The sequence below is a fragment of the Kickxella alabastrina genome (assembly GCF_025024165.1).
Source record: "Kickxella alabastrina strain RSA 675 chromosome Unknown BX661scaffold_27, whole genome shotgun sequence".
Taxonomy (NCBI): domain Eukaryota; kingdom Fungi; phylum Kickxellomycota; class Kickxellomycetes; order Kickxellales; family Kickxellaceae; genus Kickxella; species Kickxella alabastrina.
Window position 1 is genome coordinate 50184 of NW_026251498.1, and position 13104 is coordinate 63287.

At 43.2% G+C, this 13104-nt stretch overlaps 4 protein-coding genes across 4 annotated transcripts; 3 read left to right on the forward strand and 1 right to left on the reverse strand.

Moving 5' to 3' along the window:
* Positions 1 to 74: 74 nt before the first annotated feature.
* On the forward strand, positions 75 to 2726 carry BX661DRAFT_187720 (ATP-NAD kinase-like domain-containing protein). The gene has a single exon (XM_051537298.1). It carries the CDS (start codon positions 142 to 144, stop codon positions 2656 to 2658), a length of 2517 nt encoding a protein of 838 aa, XP_051389212.1. The 5' UTR covers positions 75 to 141; the 3' UTR covers positions 2659 to 2726.
* On the forward strand, positions 2727 to 3906 carry BX661DRAFT_187721 (UreD urease accessory protein-domain-containing protein). Its single transcript, XM_051537299.1, has 2 exons — positions 2727 to 3413; positions 3547 to 3906. The coding sequence occupies exons 1-2, from the start codon at positions 2818 to 2820 to the stop codon at positions 3854 to 3856; spliced, it is 906 nt and encodes a 301-aa protein (XP_051389213.1). The 5' UTR covers positions 2727 to 2817; the 3' UTR covers positions 3857 to 3906.
* A 794-nt stretch (positions 3907 to 4700) lies between these two features.
* Positions 4701 to 5737, reverse strand: BX661DRAFT_187723 (ribosomal protein L34-domain-containing protein). Its single transcript, XM_051537300.1, has 2 exons — positions 5357 to 5737; positions 4701 to 5008 (listed from the first exon to the last, which is right to left on the reverse strand). The coding sequence occupies exons 1-2, from the start codon at positions 5461 to 5463 to the stop codon at positions 4798 to 4800; spliced, it is 318 nt and encodes a 105-aa protein (XP_051389214.1). The 5' UTR covers positions 5464 to 5737; the 3' UTR covers positions 4701 to 4797.
* A 4993-nt stretch (positions 5738 to 10730) lies between these two features.
* On the forward strand, positions 10731 to 11450 carry BX661DRAFT_173148 (uncharacterized protein; the record flags this gene model as incomplete). Its single annotated transcript, XM_051533842.1, has 2 exons — positions 10731 to 11268; positions 11398 to 11450. 2 exons carry the CDS (start codon positions 10731 to 10733, stop codon positions 11448 to 11450), a joined length of 591 nt encoding a protein of 196 aa, XP_051389215.1.
* Between the last annotated feature and the right edge of the window lie 1654 nt (positions 11451 to 13104).

A 13104-nucleotide genomic window follows, 5' to 3' on the forward strand; every position in this document is an offset into this window, starting at 1 on the left:
TTCTTCTATTTAATCTTTTCATATTACTTTTTTGTTTTGTTTTGCATACGCTTTTTGATTTTATTTTTCTCCACATCCATCCATCCATCCATCCATCCATTCATCCATTCTTTTTCTTTTTTCTTTTTTCATCCATTCAATATGATCAGCCAAGTTGTTTCTCGCACTGCAGCATTAAATGCAGCAAATGCAACAGCAGCGTCAACCGATGTTTCGGTGCCCTCAGACACACCGGAAGAAAGCAGCAACAGCAGCGTACGTGCAACCGAAGAGGAAAACGACCATTTTATCAAGAAAACCGACGACTCTCACATTAACAGAAGCATGGGCGTTGGCGCCTGTGCCCTGCACCCCTGTCTGACGCGCACAGCAGTCGACGAGCCCCGCACCACGGCCATAGAAAAGCTGCCTGAGATCAAAGAAACTGACGCTCCGTCGCAGCAGGGGTCGGAGGGCCCGGATACGGCGGAGATACAGCTGGCGGAGCTTTTGGCTGAGCACTGTGTGATGAGGCGCAAGGCCGACTTATTGCAGGAGGGCCATTCGCAGTCGATGGTGCAGATGGCGCAGGGCCGCAGCAGCCGCAGTTCGTCGTCGTCCTCGGAGAAATCGTTCAAAGCGCCCCAGCGGCACATGCCGCGGATGCCAGCTGCTGGTGGCATCACGCACTCGGAGTCGCAGTCGGTTTTGTCTACCGGCGCGCTGTTGACGCAGAGGCGCAAAGAGCTGGAGCTCGCTGGCAAGCGACATTCCGAGGCCACAGCCAACGCTGTCCGTGGCCTTGAGCGCGGCAGCAATATTTCGAAGGGCACGGATACGCCGACGGTGGATTTGGTGCAAACAGCGGTGAGCGTGCGCGAGGTGTCCAAGCTGATTGGTCGCACGGTTGTGCAGATGAACAATGTGCGGCGCATCATGATTGTGACCAAGCCTAATGACCTCAGTCTTGTTTCCCTGACACGTGACTTGGCCATTTGGCTGATCGAGAGTCGCGAGCGTGTGCAGCAGCCGATGGTGGTTTATGTCGAGGAGAGTGTCGCGAGGCATCGCAATTTTAACCTGACCAGGGTGCATCAGAAGCATCCGACGTCGGTGGACGGGCTGCAGTACTGGACGCAGCAGATGTGCAAGCAGAGCCCGGAGATATTCGATTTTGCTGTGACTTTGGGAGGCGACGGAACCGTGCTGTATACGTCGTGGCTGTTCCAGGGCCTGGTGCCGCCTATTATTCCGTTCCACCTGGGATCTCTCGGCTTCTTGACTGTCTTTGACCATCGGCATGCCAGGAAGGTGCTGGATTCAGCGATTAACTCTGGGGTTAGGATTAATCTGCGCATGAGGTTCACCTGTACGGTTTACAGGTTGGCTGAGACCGTTGATCCGGAGCGCGCCAATGTGCTGAATGACGCGGCGGACTGCAACCGGGTGATCGACCATGAGCTGGCAACACATGGCCTGCAGAGCTACGATGATTACGAGAGGGAGGAGCAGTGCGAGGAGGGCGATGTTTCGGGCGCGGCCAAGCTGGCAGCCATCAATGCCATGTCTGGCGGCGCCAAGCCTGCCCGGTCGTACAGTGCACTGAAGGGCTCGGTAGGGGCGGGTGGTGCTGCGATGGCAGCTGATAAGCAGCAGAGGGGGCTGCAGCCGCTGGTGGCCACGAGGAGCAGCTCAGGGACGAACATCGGCCGGTCGCATGGACGGCGGCGCAGCTCGGTTAATGAGGACAGTGACGCGGAGAGCTCGGCCGGCGAGAGTGCAGGGCCATCTGGGAAGCGCACACCATCGGTGGGGCCGTCGGCACAGCAGAGGCAGGGGATGCGGGGCGGGTGCGCTGGCAATTCTGCCAAGCATGGCTGCCGTGCGGCCAGCAGCGGCGTGTCAATATCGGCGGCTGCTGTTGCTGCTGCTGGTGCCTCCGGTAAAAGCAGAGGGTCGCCCAAGAGCGTTCCTGAGGGAGCGACGCTTGCAAATAATCCAGTTCGGCGCAACTCGACACTGAACGAGTCGGAGTGGGACGATATGCCCAAGGCGTACCAGCGGCGGGTGCGCAAGGTGTGGAAGCGCGACAGCACGTTCCAGGTGATGAACGAGGTTGTGGTTGACCGTGGGCCGAGCCCTTATCTGTCGCAGATCGAGCTGTATGGTGATGGCAACCACTTGACGACCGTTGAGGCTGATGGCCTGTGCCTGGCGACGCCGACGGGGTCCACAGCGTATTCGCTGGCGGCGGGCGGCTCGCTGGTGCACCCGGAGATCCCAGCCATCCTCGTCACCCCGATTTGCCCGCATACGCTGTCCTTCCGGCCAATGCTGCTGCCCGACAGCATGGTTATCCGAGTGGTTCTGCCGCCTGACTCGCGCAACACCGCATGGGCGTCCTTCGATGGGCGCCATCGGATCGAGCTCCGCAGGGGAGACCATATTCAGATTACAGCATCAAAGTACCCGCTGCCCACCGTGTGTGCGTCGCAGTCGCAGACGCAGGATTGGATGTCGAGTTTGTCAAGGTGCTTGAACTGGAACGAGCGCAAGAGGCAGAAGAAGTTTGTTGTGCCGGTGGATGGTGAGCTCGGCGAAGACGAGTCGGACGAGGGCGGGAATATCGGCGATGAGGGTTCGGATGATGACGGAGACGATGTGCTGGAATTCAAGTGAACCAAAATCTTTTTTTTTCTCCCACGTCCCGCCTCCCTTTTTTAAAAGTTGCTTTTTTACCTTCTATTTTTTGTTCTTTTTGGAATTCAATTCAATTCTCTCTCTTTTTTCTATTTGCAATTGCAAACTATTTTTTACATTAATTTTATTGTTTACTCTATGCCTGCGCCTGGCGAAGGAAGGATAAGCTGCCAGGTCATTGCAGGACGGCTATACCAGACACACAGTTCGGCGTACCCTCTAAAGATAATATCCCCACAGGCGCACCCAGACCACCCACAGTCGGCGTTCAAACCATGCATTAACTACATACTCTCCTACGGCGGCGGCATCGTCCACGGCGACCGCATCCACATCAACGCCCATGCGGGCAAAGGCTGTGCATTAATTATGCTCACCCAAGGATCCACCAAAGTCTACCGCCACCGCAAACGACCACCACCCAATACCCAAATAGTGGCAAATAATATGGCGGACGAGTCATTCCAGACTCTAATTCTTGAAATCGATTCTGGTGCCCTTGTGTGTTTGCTGCCTGACCCGGTGACTTGTTTTAGGGACGCAAGGTATAATCAGAGGCAGGCTGTTCGGATGCAGCCTGGGAGCTCGTTGGTTTTGCTGGATTGGATGACGAGCGGCAGGATGAGTCGAGGCGAGCGGTGGGATTTCCAAAAATACTTTAGCGTCAATCTCATCACCCACCACCCCACCTCCTCGCCCTCAGCCTTTGCTAGCGACTCTGTCGGATCAGTCGGGTCAATTGGATCAGTCGGGTCAATTGGATCAGTCGGTCAATTGGATCAGTCGGATCTGTTGGATCTGTTGTTCTCCGGGACGCCCTGCTTTTGCAAAAAAGCAATACTGGCGATTCTGGGGGTTTTCTCGGAGACTAGAAAATGTGGACGCGTTTGCGTTCATCCTGGTTTTGGGCCCGGCCGTCACCTGTGTCGCGGAGGTGTTTAAGGAGGAGCATAACCGGGAAAGAGTCAGGCCCTTTAGATCTAACGGTTCTTTTCATACGGTGGTGGACTCTGTTAAGTGGTCGGTTTCGGAGGTCGACCAGGAGGGGGTGCTTGGGGTTGCAGTTAGAGCATGTGGTCCGAGTACGGAGGAATTGAAGGCCTGGATTAAACGACGCTTGGAATTGTTGCAAAATATTATTGGTCAGTCTGCTTGGTCCATGTACTTTAACGCATGACGTGGGGTTTTATTTAAATAAAAATATATGTATCTGAATATATGCACGAGCTAAAAAGAAATATTTAAAGAAATTTGCTTGTTTTTTATTTGTTTTGATTTACGCATATATGTGAAACGTGTGTACACCCTAGTGGTTACATGAGAATAAAAAAAAAAACCAAAAATTAAGCCGAATGACATGTTTTTTTGCAAATGCAAGCGTACCTCTCATGCATATGTATCACTTTATTTTCTTGCATTACAGCAGGAGAATGAAAAATATAATGTGCAAGAAAAATAATTTTTTGCAGGATTTGTAAAAGTATAATGTAAAATTGCGTCATTAAATGCACACTATTTTCATATAAACGCTTTTTACTTTTAAAATTTGTATTTAGCTGAAACAGACCTCACCAGGTGGACAATAAAGTAGTTTTGGTCCTGAGTTTTTTTATAAAAAAATTAGCACAACAATGCGCTTGTATCTTTTTTCATTTCCGCATGCATTTGCTTTTTCTTCATTATGTTGTCTATAAATAGCAAAATTTTAATAATAAAAATCTCCATATCCGCACATATTTTTTAACACCTCTTTCCGACCTTTTTGTTAAATAAACGGTCCAATAAAGAAATAATATCGGAATGAACTAGCCTATTTTGTTTGTCTTTAAAGACTGTTGCATTGTTCTCCATCTATATGAAAAATAGAAGTTTCTGGACGAGTAAATCTCGTTGCTTGAATAAGTATTTTTGTGTAATTGATTTTTGTTTAATGAATTTCCAATAAATAAAATAAACAAGTGTGTCATAAAACAAGAAGAAAAACCACCCGAAAAAAACATACAATTAAATGTTATGCAAAAAAAATTATTATATTTTTTATTCCCACGAACAGCCCACACACCCCCCCCCCCCTCTAGTTTTTTTTAATTAAAAAGAAAAAACGTCACTGGAATACATTTAGTGAGAAATAAATTTGCGTCCCTTGAGCAAACGACGTTGAAGCACTTTGCGTCCATTCTTTGTGCGCAAACGGCTCAGGAACCCGTGTCTGCGCTTACGCTTGAGATTACTGGGCTGGTACTCATTTCCGTAAGTCCGCCAGCGCACCTGCATTGTTCCGATAGAGGGAATCATGGATTGCTGCGCCCCAGGTCCTCCAACAAGTCTGCTACAACAATAATTTTTTTGTAAAATGATAATAATAATAATGCATTTAGTATATGTCAAGTGCATAGTTTATCTGCTTTAGGGAATATAGTGGCTATGCTGTTAAATGTGGCCACCATTTTTTTAAAAAGAATGTTGGCTTGGAATACAATACAAAAATACACATGTTCTCGATCATTTCCGATATGTGCTTTTTGTTTTGATATTCCTGTGCCTTTTCATATCTTCCATGAGAACCGTTTGTTCCTGCCACATAGCGATACCAACAAGACATTCTTCTCTACTATCGCCACAATATCATTTTTATTTGTGTTGGCTTTTTCATTGGCATTAAAAACCAGATACATACCTCATAATTCCACTGCCACCATTGATGGTCTGACCAACCCGAGGTGCGATTGCGCTGCTGGCCCTGGATGCCAGATATGTTGCTGTGGAAAAAATTCTGCCAAACATCGTCAATGCGCTTTTGTATTTGTTTTGTTGCTGTGGACTATTGTTTTTTGCTCGTCTCGTTTGTAGATAAAGCAGTCCTTTGGCTGTGTGTATGTGACTGTATTTTCGTTCAAAAGTCCTTATCGTGTTCAATCGTTGTAGTTTGTCGCCGTCCGCTGTGCGTAGAGTTTCTGGGAATGATTCGCAATTCAAATGAGAAAACAAGTTTAGAGGGTGGAATAGATAACCAAAATGTGTCGATTGAGTAAACGAACAAGAGCGAAATTGAAGGAAAAGAAAATGTATTTTGACGCAAAATGCAAATGCAATCACTTTTTTCACTCTTTACCCAATTTTTTTGCTGCTATCGCTCACAAATCCAAAAATGGACGTTTTGCAGATCGAGATCATGATCAAGCGTGATTTGATTTCGGGCTTCCCACATGAGTTTTCATTTCCTATTTTTCGCCTCCCTCACCTTATCCTATTTATTCCCTTTTAAAGTAAAAAAAGCCACTTGGTTTCCACATGCACAATTTTGTTTTACGCAGCTCTATTTTTGTTATGTACCTTTAAGGGAAAAAAAACAGAGATATGCAGTATCTTATATAAAAAATAATGGAATTTGAGCATAGCGAGTACACGGAATGAACTTTTATTTTATTTATGTGCTTTCGGAAAACCAGTTTGCATGGAAGTTTTCCTATAGCAGACATAGTATGAGAAAACAGCATACTTCCCTGCATTAATTCACACTCACTCACACCCACACATTAGCAAGTTGCTTTTGGGTTTCTTAATTTGTACTGGAACTAGATGAAAAAATATACACTGCAGTGATTTATAACTGATGCAGAGAATCTCTAATTTGTAAGTTTTGTTTAAATAAATATCAGCTGATGTAAAATAATAAACGGATTAGCGGACATCAAATAAAAACTTTAATAATGTATGCATGCGCACTACACCTTTCCATAAATAACTGCTTGCTACAAACGCAAAACATTTCGAATACTTTTTTATTGCTTGCATGAGAAGCGACTTTAATGGACTATTGTGACCGATGAAAATATTATGTTGTGCAAAGTTGCTTGTAAAAAAATATGTAAAGTGGTAATCCTCCAAATGTGTGCAGAAAAAGTACAAGTGCCTAATTGAAGCAGCGTTTTGTATCTGAATCAAGACGGGTACATGTTCAGATACAGTATTTTCATAGCTCTCTTATTTTTGCAAACTATACTGCTACAATGGAAGAAAATAACAACCCCCGAACTGAATTTTCGGTCCATTTTCCTATATTTATTATGCAACTGATATTTTCTTTTTTGAATAGTTGAATATTTTAATTGGCTCCTTTGTTTTTAAAATGTCTACTCTCGCTTATTTTTCAGAACAAGCAAAATAATTGGAATCCAAATGTGGCCATCCATGAATCAAAGGAAATTTCGGACACACATGCAACCGGACCATGTATAAGAGCTTTTTTTGAACCAATGACACTTGGCAAGAAAGATCTAATCGCGGAAAAACCGGTACATGTTGGATACAATAAATTTCAATTTTTCTTGTGTGATCCCGCGCATTTGTTTTGTAGTACTCGAACAATGTTCTATTTTCACTTGCATACATGAACCATTGCGTTTTACATTGTTTGTTATTTTCCCCCTCTTTTCAAGTAGTCTGATTGTTGGCCACTTTTGTCTTTCCAAATGCATGGCGTGCATATGCAAAAAAACACGCTGTTGGTTTTAAGAATCATTAGGATAATTATTTTTCTGTTGTATATTGTATTTACTAATGATGAACAGTCTTACTGTCAAAGGTTTTGCGATAAACATGAAGACCAACAAACATTTCTTAAAATTAGAGGTTTTAATATTGTAATTGCGCTGTAGTCCATTATATTCTATGGTTGCTTTGAGTGCACAGCTGTCATACGACAGCAGCATTTCTACAATCATGCTTAGTTGGTTGTGTAAGAGGAGATAATAGAGGAAATTATTTGTTTAATTGTCTTTTTATTTGCTGTTTTCACACCAAACAATGGTCTTGTCATATTGTGAAATATTGAATTTGAATACTGTACACAAGCGGCTTTTTGTTTTCAAAAAATCACTGTTTTCTATAATAGAAGCTCACTTTTATCAATCAATTATAAAAATGCGCTACTAATAAAGCAGAACGCAATGACTTTTTAGGGGCCAGGGTTTTTTATTTGCAAACACTATATTTGGTGGACATTGTCATGCTGTCAAAAATAAAAACTTTTGAGTCCCCCAAAAAACACATTTTACAACAAATTACCAGCTTCCCAATTAACTCACTGTTATTACATTTTGTTTTAGGTGATGAGGTTGAAAAATACTAGTTATATAAAACGTTTTTATTAGCTTGAACTAAATGTGTATACATATACAATATCACTATATGGTATATTCTATTGAATAACATTATTGGTAATATAATCTCTGCATTGCACTAACTATTGTGGTGATCTAGTCGATAATACACGCAAAAGCTCGCTTTTGGTATGCATGATTCGATTATTCTGCTATACATTTGCTGCAAGGGTGGCATCGCGTCAGCTGATAGTTAAAGTGCACATGTCAATATTCTTGAAAGGGTGAATATGCAATTGGCGGACCAATTAAATAGGTTTGGGAACAATATAGTTTAGATGGAAAGTTTTTTTGCTCGAACATTTTCTCTTTTCAATAAGAACATGCTCGTATTTTGTGTTTTGTGTTTTGTATTTGCTCTTGCATTTGTGTCTTGTCTACCTGTCTATGTTTTTAATTACGAATTTAAATGACATCATAGGCGAGCGCTGAGCAAGTGGAGTCATTGTTTTTTTTTGTAAAAGCGCGGCATTTGTTCAATTCCGTTTACACGCTGCATGCTTCCCATTATTCTGTCTTCCCTTATCATATTTCCACAATATTAATATACGCATGACAGACTGAAGATTGACAGTTATTATTATTTATTAAAGTTGGATTTTCTAAATATAGGTACGTGCCTTGCCAAATTTATTCACGATAAATGTGAAAAACCGGTTACTGAATTTTGCACATATCTGTACTAATTAGTCTATGTGCATATTTGTTTGTGTACGTTGGTTTCCGCTGCTATTTTAGTCTCTGACCCCTTAAAAACAAACTAAACACAATGGTTGCATATTTTGTTACTGGCCGCCCAAAGTAGAATATTATTTCACCGTGCCAACTCTCCTTTGTGTGGGCTATGAAGATAAAAAATTCCGAAAAAGCCATTAATAAGGCGATATTGTTCATGATTATAACGGATGAACCCAACTTTACAAACAAAACATACAGACAAAAAACAAGTTAAATTGCTTTGTTGTTTTTTGCTATGTAGCGACAGGTCACTTGGTCCAAGAAATTAAGGACTGACGGGTCAATTGCATAAATAATTTAACAATTCGGCATATAGCGCATGCTTCTTGCCCCGAGCTCATGCTGAATGAATGCAAAAATTACAAGGCAACATAACTTACTTTCTGGGTACCAAAATATTAATAAAAAGCTATTGGTCCGGTAGCTTTTTTCTTAAAAAAACTCAAGGAATCAACATAATATTTTTTGGGGATGAGAGGCATGCATATGGATAACCCACTATATTGTAAATCCTCAATAGGGCAAAAAAGCGATTTACACATCCTTATTGCTTATCGATAGAGCTCCACATTGGTAATGCTTATATTTTGATCAACATGCGGATTAGCAAGCATCAAAGCTCTGGCCCTGCACAAAGAGCTAAGTTCGGATTTTCATGGTATAATTTTGTCTGGATATAGACAGAATACCCACTTTGCCACATATACTTTTATATTCTTTGGATCACGGTACCAAAGAAGGATAAATTGTATGGACCGCATTGGACCATAAAAAATCCTGTCAAAAAAACTGCCATTCAATATAATTTTTTGGCAACAAAATGGTGTAATCCGGTTATGCCAGGCCAGTCAAAAGCAATGGCAATACACGGAAAACAAGTGGATGCAGCTTTCATTTTCAAACAATCGATTCCTGAAAAGAAAATTGACACTCGTTTTTCACACACTTTCACTCACATACCCCCAACCCGTGTCGGTTCCTTGTCCCGTTGAAAGTCTGCGTCTATCTTTATTTGTCACTCCGGGAAAAAAAGTGGGTGGTGGAATGTCCAAAATCAAGGTTGTTCGTTTCAGTAGAAGCCCGAAACAAATATTACATACTAAATTGAACAGGCACTGTGGAAAAGGCTAGGGAAATTGGCATGTTGGGCGGCAGTGTGAAGGTGAACCAAACGGTATTTTTGATTGTGACAAAAATACATGCACTTGAAAACTTTTCTTGCATTGTTCTACCTGATTCGCTCTTTGTTTTGATAATGTAGCGTATTTTCATACTCACCCACTTGCCCCGGCTTGCCAATAAAATGTTCCAACATGTGTGGCAAAAAAAATAATTGGAAGGGGGTGTTTACGTATCTGGAGACAGCACCCAGCAACACCCTTGCTGTTCATTATTTTTGTTCAGCTCCACGCGGTGATTCCATTATTGTTGCGCACGCTCGGGTGTGCCGATCATTGAGAATGAAAACTCCCTCACGCGCTGAAAATTGAAGCGCTGCTAATTTTTTATCTCTGTTTAGAAAAACCACAATGTCGATAAACAAATTTACAAAAAAACCGTTTGCAAAAATATAAGGGGGTGGTCATATTAGAGGGGGGTGTTGCTTAGCTGCAGGGGGTGGTTACGATGATTTGTAACAGCAAAATGCCTAATAGTAGCCGAGAGTAGCGATACGGAGCTTGAAATGCCCATTAAATGCGTATTGAATATTTCGAGCTTTTTGGATGCTTGTTTGCCGTTTGTTTTTATTTTTTGTGAGTGAGAAATACATTTCCCATTCTCCTGCCCCCTTGCTCTCCGCCAAAAAAGAACCCTAGGGTCCGTGTAGTATATATAATTGACAGTCGGCGCCACGACACAGCACCTAATTTATTCATCACCCACATTTTTTACTTACCCAACTCAAACACAGCCTTTCCTAGGTCGCTTTTTTCCAAACACACGTTACTATTTAGCCCTTCAGCCATTCATAACTTTTTTCAGCGTTAACGCCATTTTTTTTCTCGACTTTGGTTTGAACTGTATACTTGCCAAACCAACAATTTTATTTTTATTTTTATTATATTTATTTCGGTCTATCTTTTTTGTCAACTACAAAGGCACGCTTTTATTTAGCACTGCGCGCTAAACTATTCTAGTATTACCACAGGCATGTACTATCACAACAACAATTCTTCTACCGGCCTCTACCCCATGGCCAGCGGTAGTGCCCCTGTTTCCAGCAATCCACAGGACTGCACCATAGGCGTCGGCCCCAGTGCTAGCGCACCGCTTGGTTCTTCGTCTTCTCTGAACCATGGAATTAACCCTATGGCCTTGTCGTACACCGCTGATACTGTTAACGAGCAGCAGACCGCGGTTGCGCCAGCTTGTGCTAACAGTATGCCCTTGACCTTGTCACCCTCCTTTGGTGGATCTAACGCTTCAGGCTTTGCGGGTATTGCTTTGAGCACCGTTTCAATGGGCCACAACGGGCAGTCGATTTATTCACCTCATCACCTTCCGTCGGGTGCCTACTACGAGCCGTCGCAATTTATTACCCCGGTTACGGAGATGGCACCTAGCTACTCGGCGCTCCCACCTGGTGGCAACGCTTCTTCATCATCCGGCATGCCTCACGATGGCCGCATTCAAGCCATGTACCCAGGCTCGGCAGCCTCGTCGTACCATCCAAGCGGGAACTCATTTGGTAAGTTTGGTTAGGAACTCATTTCACATCTCCTTATTTCTTTTCCCGAAACACTATTCTTTCCGTTTAAACCATCATGTTTATTGTTGCATATTTTCCCAGGGTATAATTCAAATAACGTAAAAAAAGAACGGTTTGGCGACTTTAATGCCACCTGCTCTGCTTGTCTCTATTCCTCCTAAGCGGTTTTTTCTATTTGTTTTGATTTTAGCGAACCATTGTTCAACTTTTTTATTATTGCTGCATGTCGTCTGGGTCTATATCCATTTATCTCTTTTTGTTTGTTTATCCATCTATGGATTGCGGCTATTTTTTACTTTCTCTCACTCGTGCGCCTGAATTCCACTTAAATTAAATTTGTGGAATAACCAGAGCATTTATCGCTTTATTATTCGGCAATCAGCTCTAGCGCAACCAAGATTGCCCTAATAATAAATTGCAGCTCCCTCTCATTAGAGGGCCCTGCATGCAATCCCTCTTATTCCTCTCCTGGCCGCACATATCGATCCTGCTTTCTTTGTAAATGTAAAATTGTTCTACACCACACACCGCACACCGCACAACACATCGCCTACCCCTCCCCGCACCCCCACTTTTCACTTTTTCCTTGTTACTTGTAATTTAATTTACTGGAAAGGCTCAAAACCAGAATGATTTCAAATTTATGTATGCAATCTCTCTTTTTTCAACTTCTTGACCCAACATCGTGTTCATATGTATTGTGGTCTGTGGTCTGTCAATCATTATCCATTTATAAAAAGGCGGGGTTTGTGTGTGAAGATAAATCTAAAAAGGGGGTGGGAGATTCGGTGGTTCATCTAACAACTTGCTCCTGCTTCAGAGGCTGAGCGTTTTGTGTTGAATTTATAAACAAGTTGTTTTGTAAATCTTAATCATCCGGAACAATGTCAAACGTTCAACACGCTCAGCTTCTACACGTGCATGACACTGCTTAAATTGCCTGATTACCTTAAAATGTCCGGTTAACAAAAACTGGCATGGAGGCTTTTTTAATTGTTGCTACTTGATTTGTTTGATCCATTCCTGCCCTTTTTTGGCATTACCGCGAAGCTATTTCCTGTTCCTTTTGCCGGAAGGAGTGAAGAGAAAAAAACGCACTTTCTTGCACGCGACAAAAACCACCTCTCCGTCTTTACATTGCCCAACACCCCCTCTCTCCCCCTCCCTGCTCATACACACCCCACCTTCCCCTCCCTCTCCCTTATTTTTGAGCTTGTAATTATTGTTTTCTTGATACGCGCTCAGCTCTAGTTCTAGCTTAAGCTTTATTTCCTGTACCAAGATAAATGGCGATGCTGATGTGGTGTGTGTTAAATAATTTTTATTTTGCGTACTGTGTGTTGGTCTCTCCAGATCGACAATGTCGCTGTGCTGTTTTGTGTCTGACATGGACTTAACAAATTTATATATATACCAGTCAAGCGACATCCATCCATCCTTTCGATTTTTATGATCACCCAACTCTGTATTTTTTACACAACAATAACATCATTTTTGGCACTAATTATACATTATTCACAATGCTTCTTCATATGAACCCTTCCATCTTTTTAGACCTTGCATTCGGCGGGTTCCCCACTTCTCATCCTCGCGAGGCGGTGACCCCTTCCATGTTTGGGGCCACCAACCACACTCTCGGCGAGATCCACCACGGCTTCCAAAGTTACGTCAGTCCGACCCTGGCATCCCAGCTTGGCGTGGGCATTGTTCAGTCCACATCAATGGGTGCGTCGTTTTCCTCAAACCCTACCCAGCACCTGAACATTTCCATGTCGCAGGGCCCTAACATGTGCTCCAACGCATTGCAGGTGTCCA

Bases quoted from the DNA above. Each gene is read 5' to 3' on its own strand.
- BX661DRAFT_187720 (XM_051537298.1), top strand. From the start codon at position 142: ATGATCAGCCAAGTTGTTTCTCGCACTGCAGCATTAAATGCAGCAAAT.
- BX661DRAFT_187721 (XM_051537299.1), top strand. From the start codon at position 2,818: ATGCCTGCGCCTGGCGAAGGAAGGATAAGCTGCCAGGTCATTGCAGGA. The intron at 3,414-3,546 runs GTCAATTGGATC...GTTTTCTCGGAG, and splicing joins GACTCTGTCGGATCAGTCGG to ACTAGAAAATGTGGACGCGT.
- BX661DRAFT_187723 (XM_051537300.1), bottom strand. From the start codon at position 5,463: ATGTTTGGCAGAATTTTTTCCACAGCAACATATCTGGCATCCAGGGCC. The intron at 5,009-5,356 runs GTATGTATCTGG...TTATTGTTGTAG, and splicing joins GGTGGCAGTGGAATTATGAG to CAGACTTGTTGGAGGACCTG.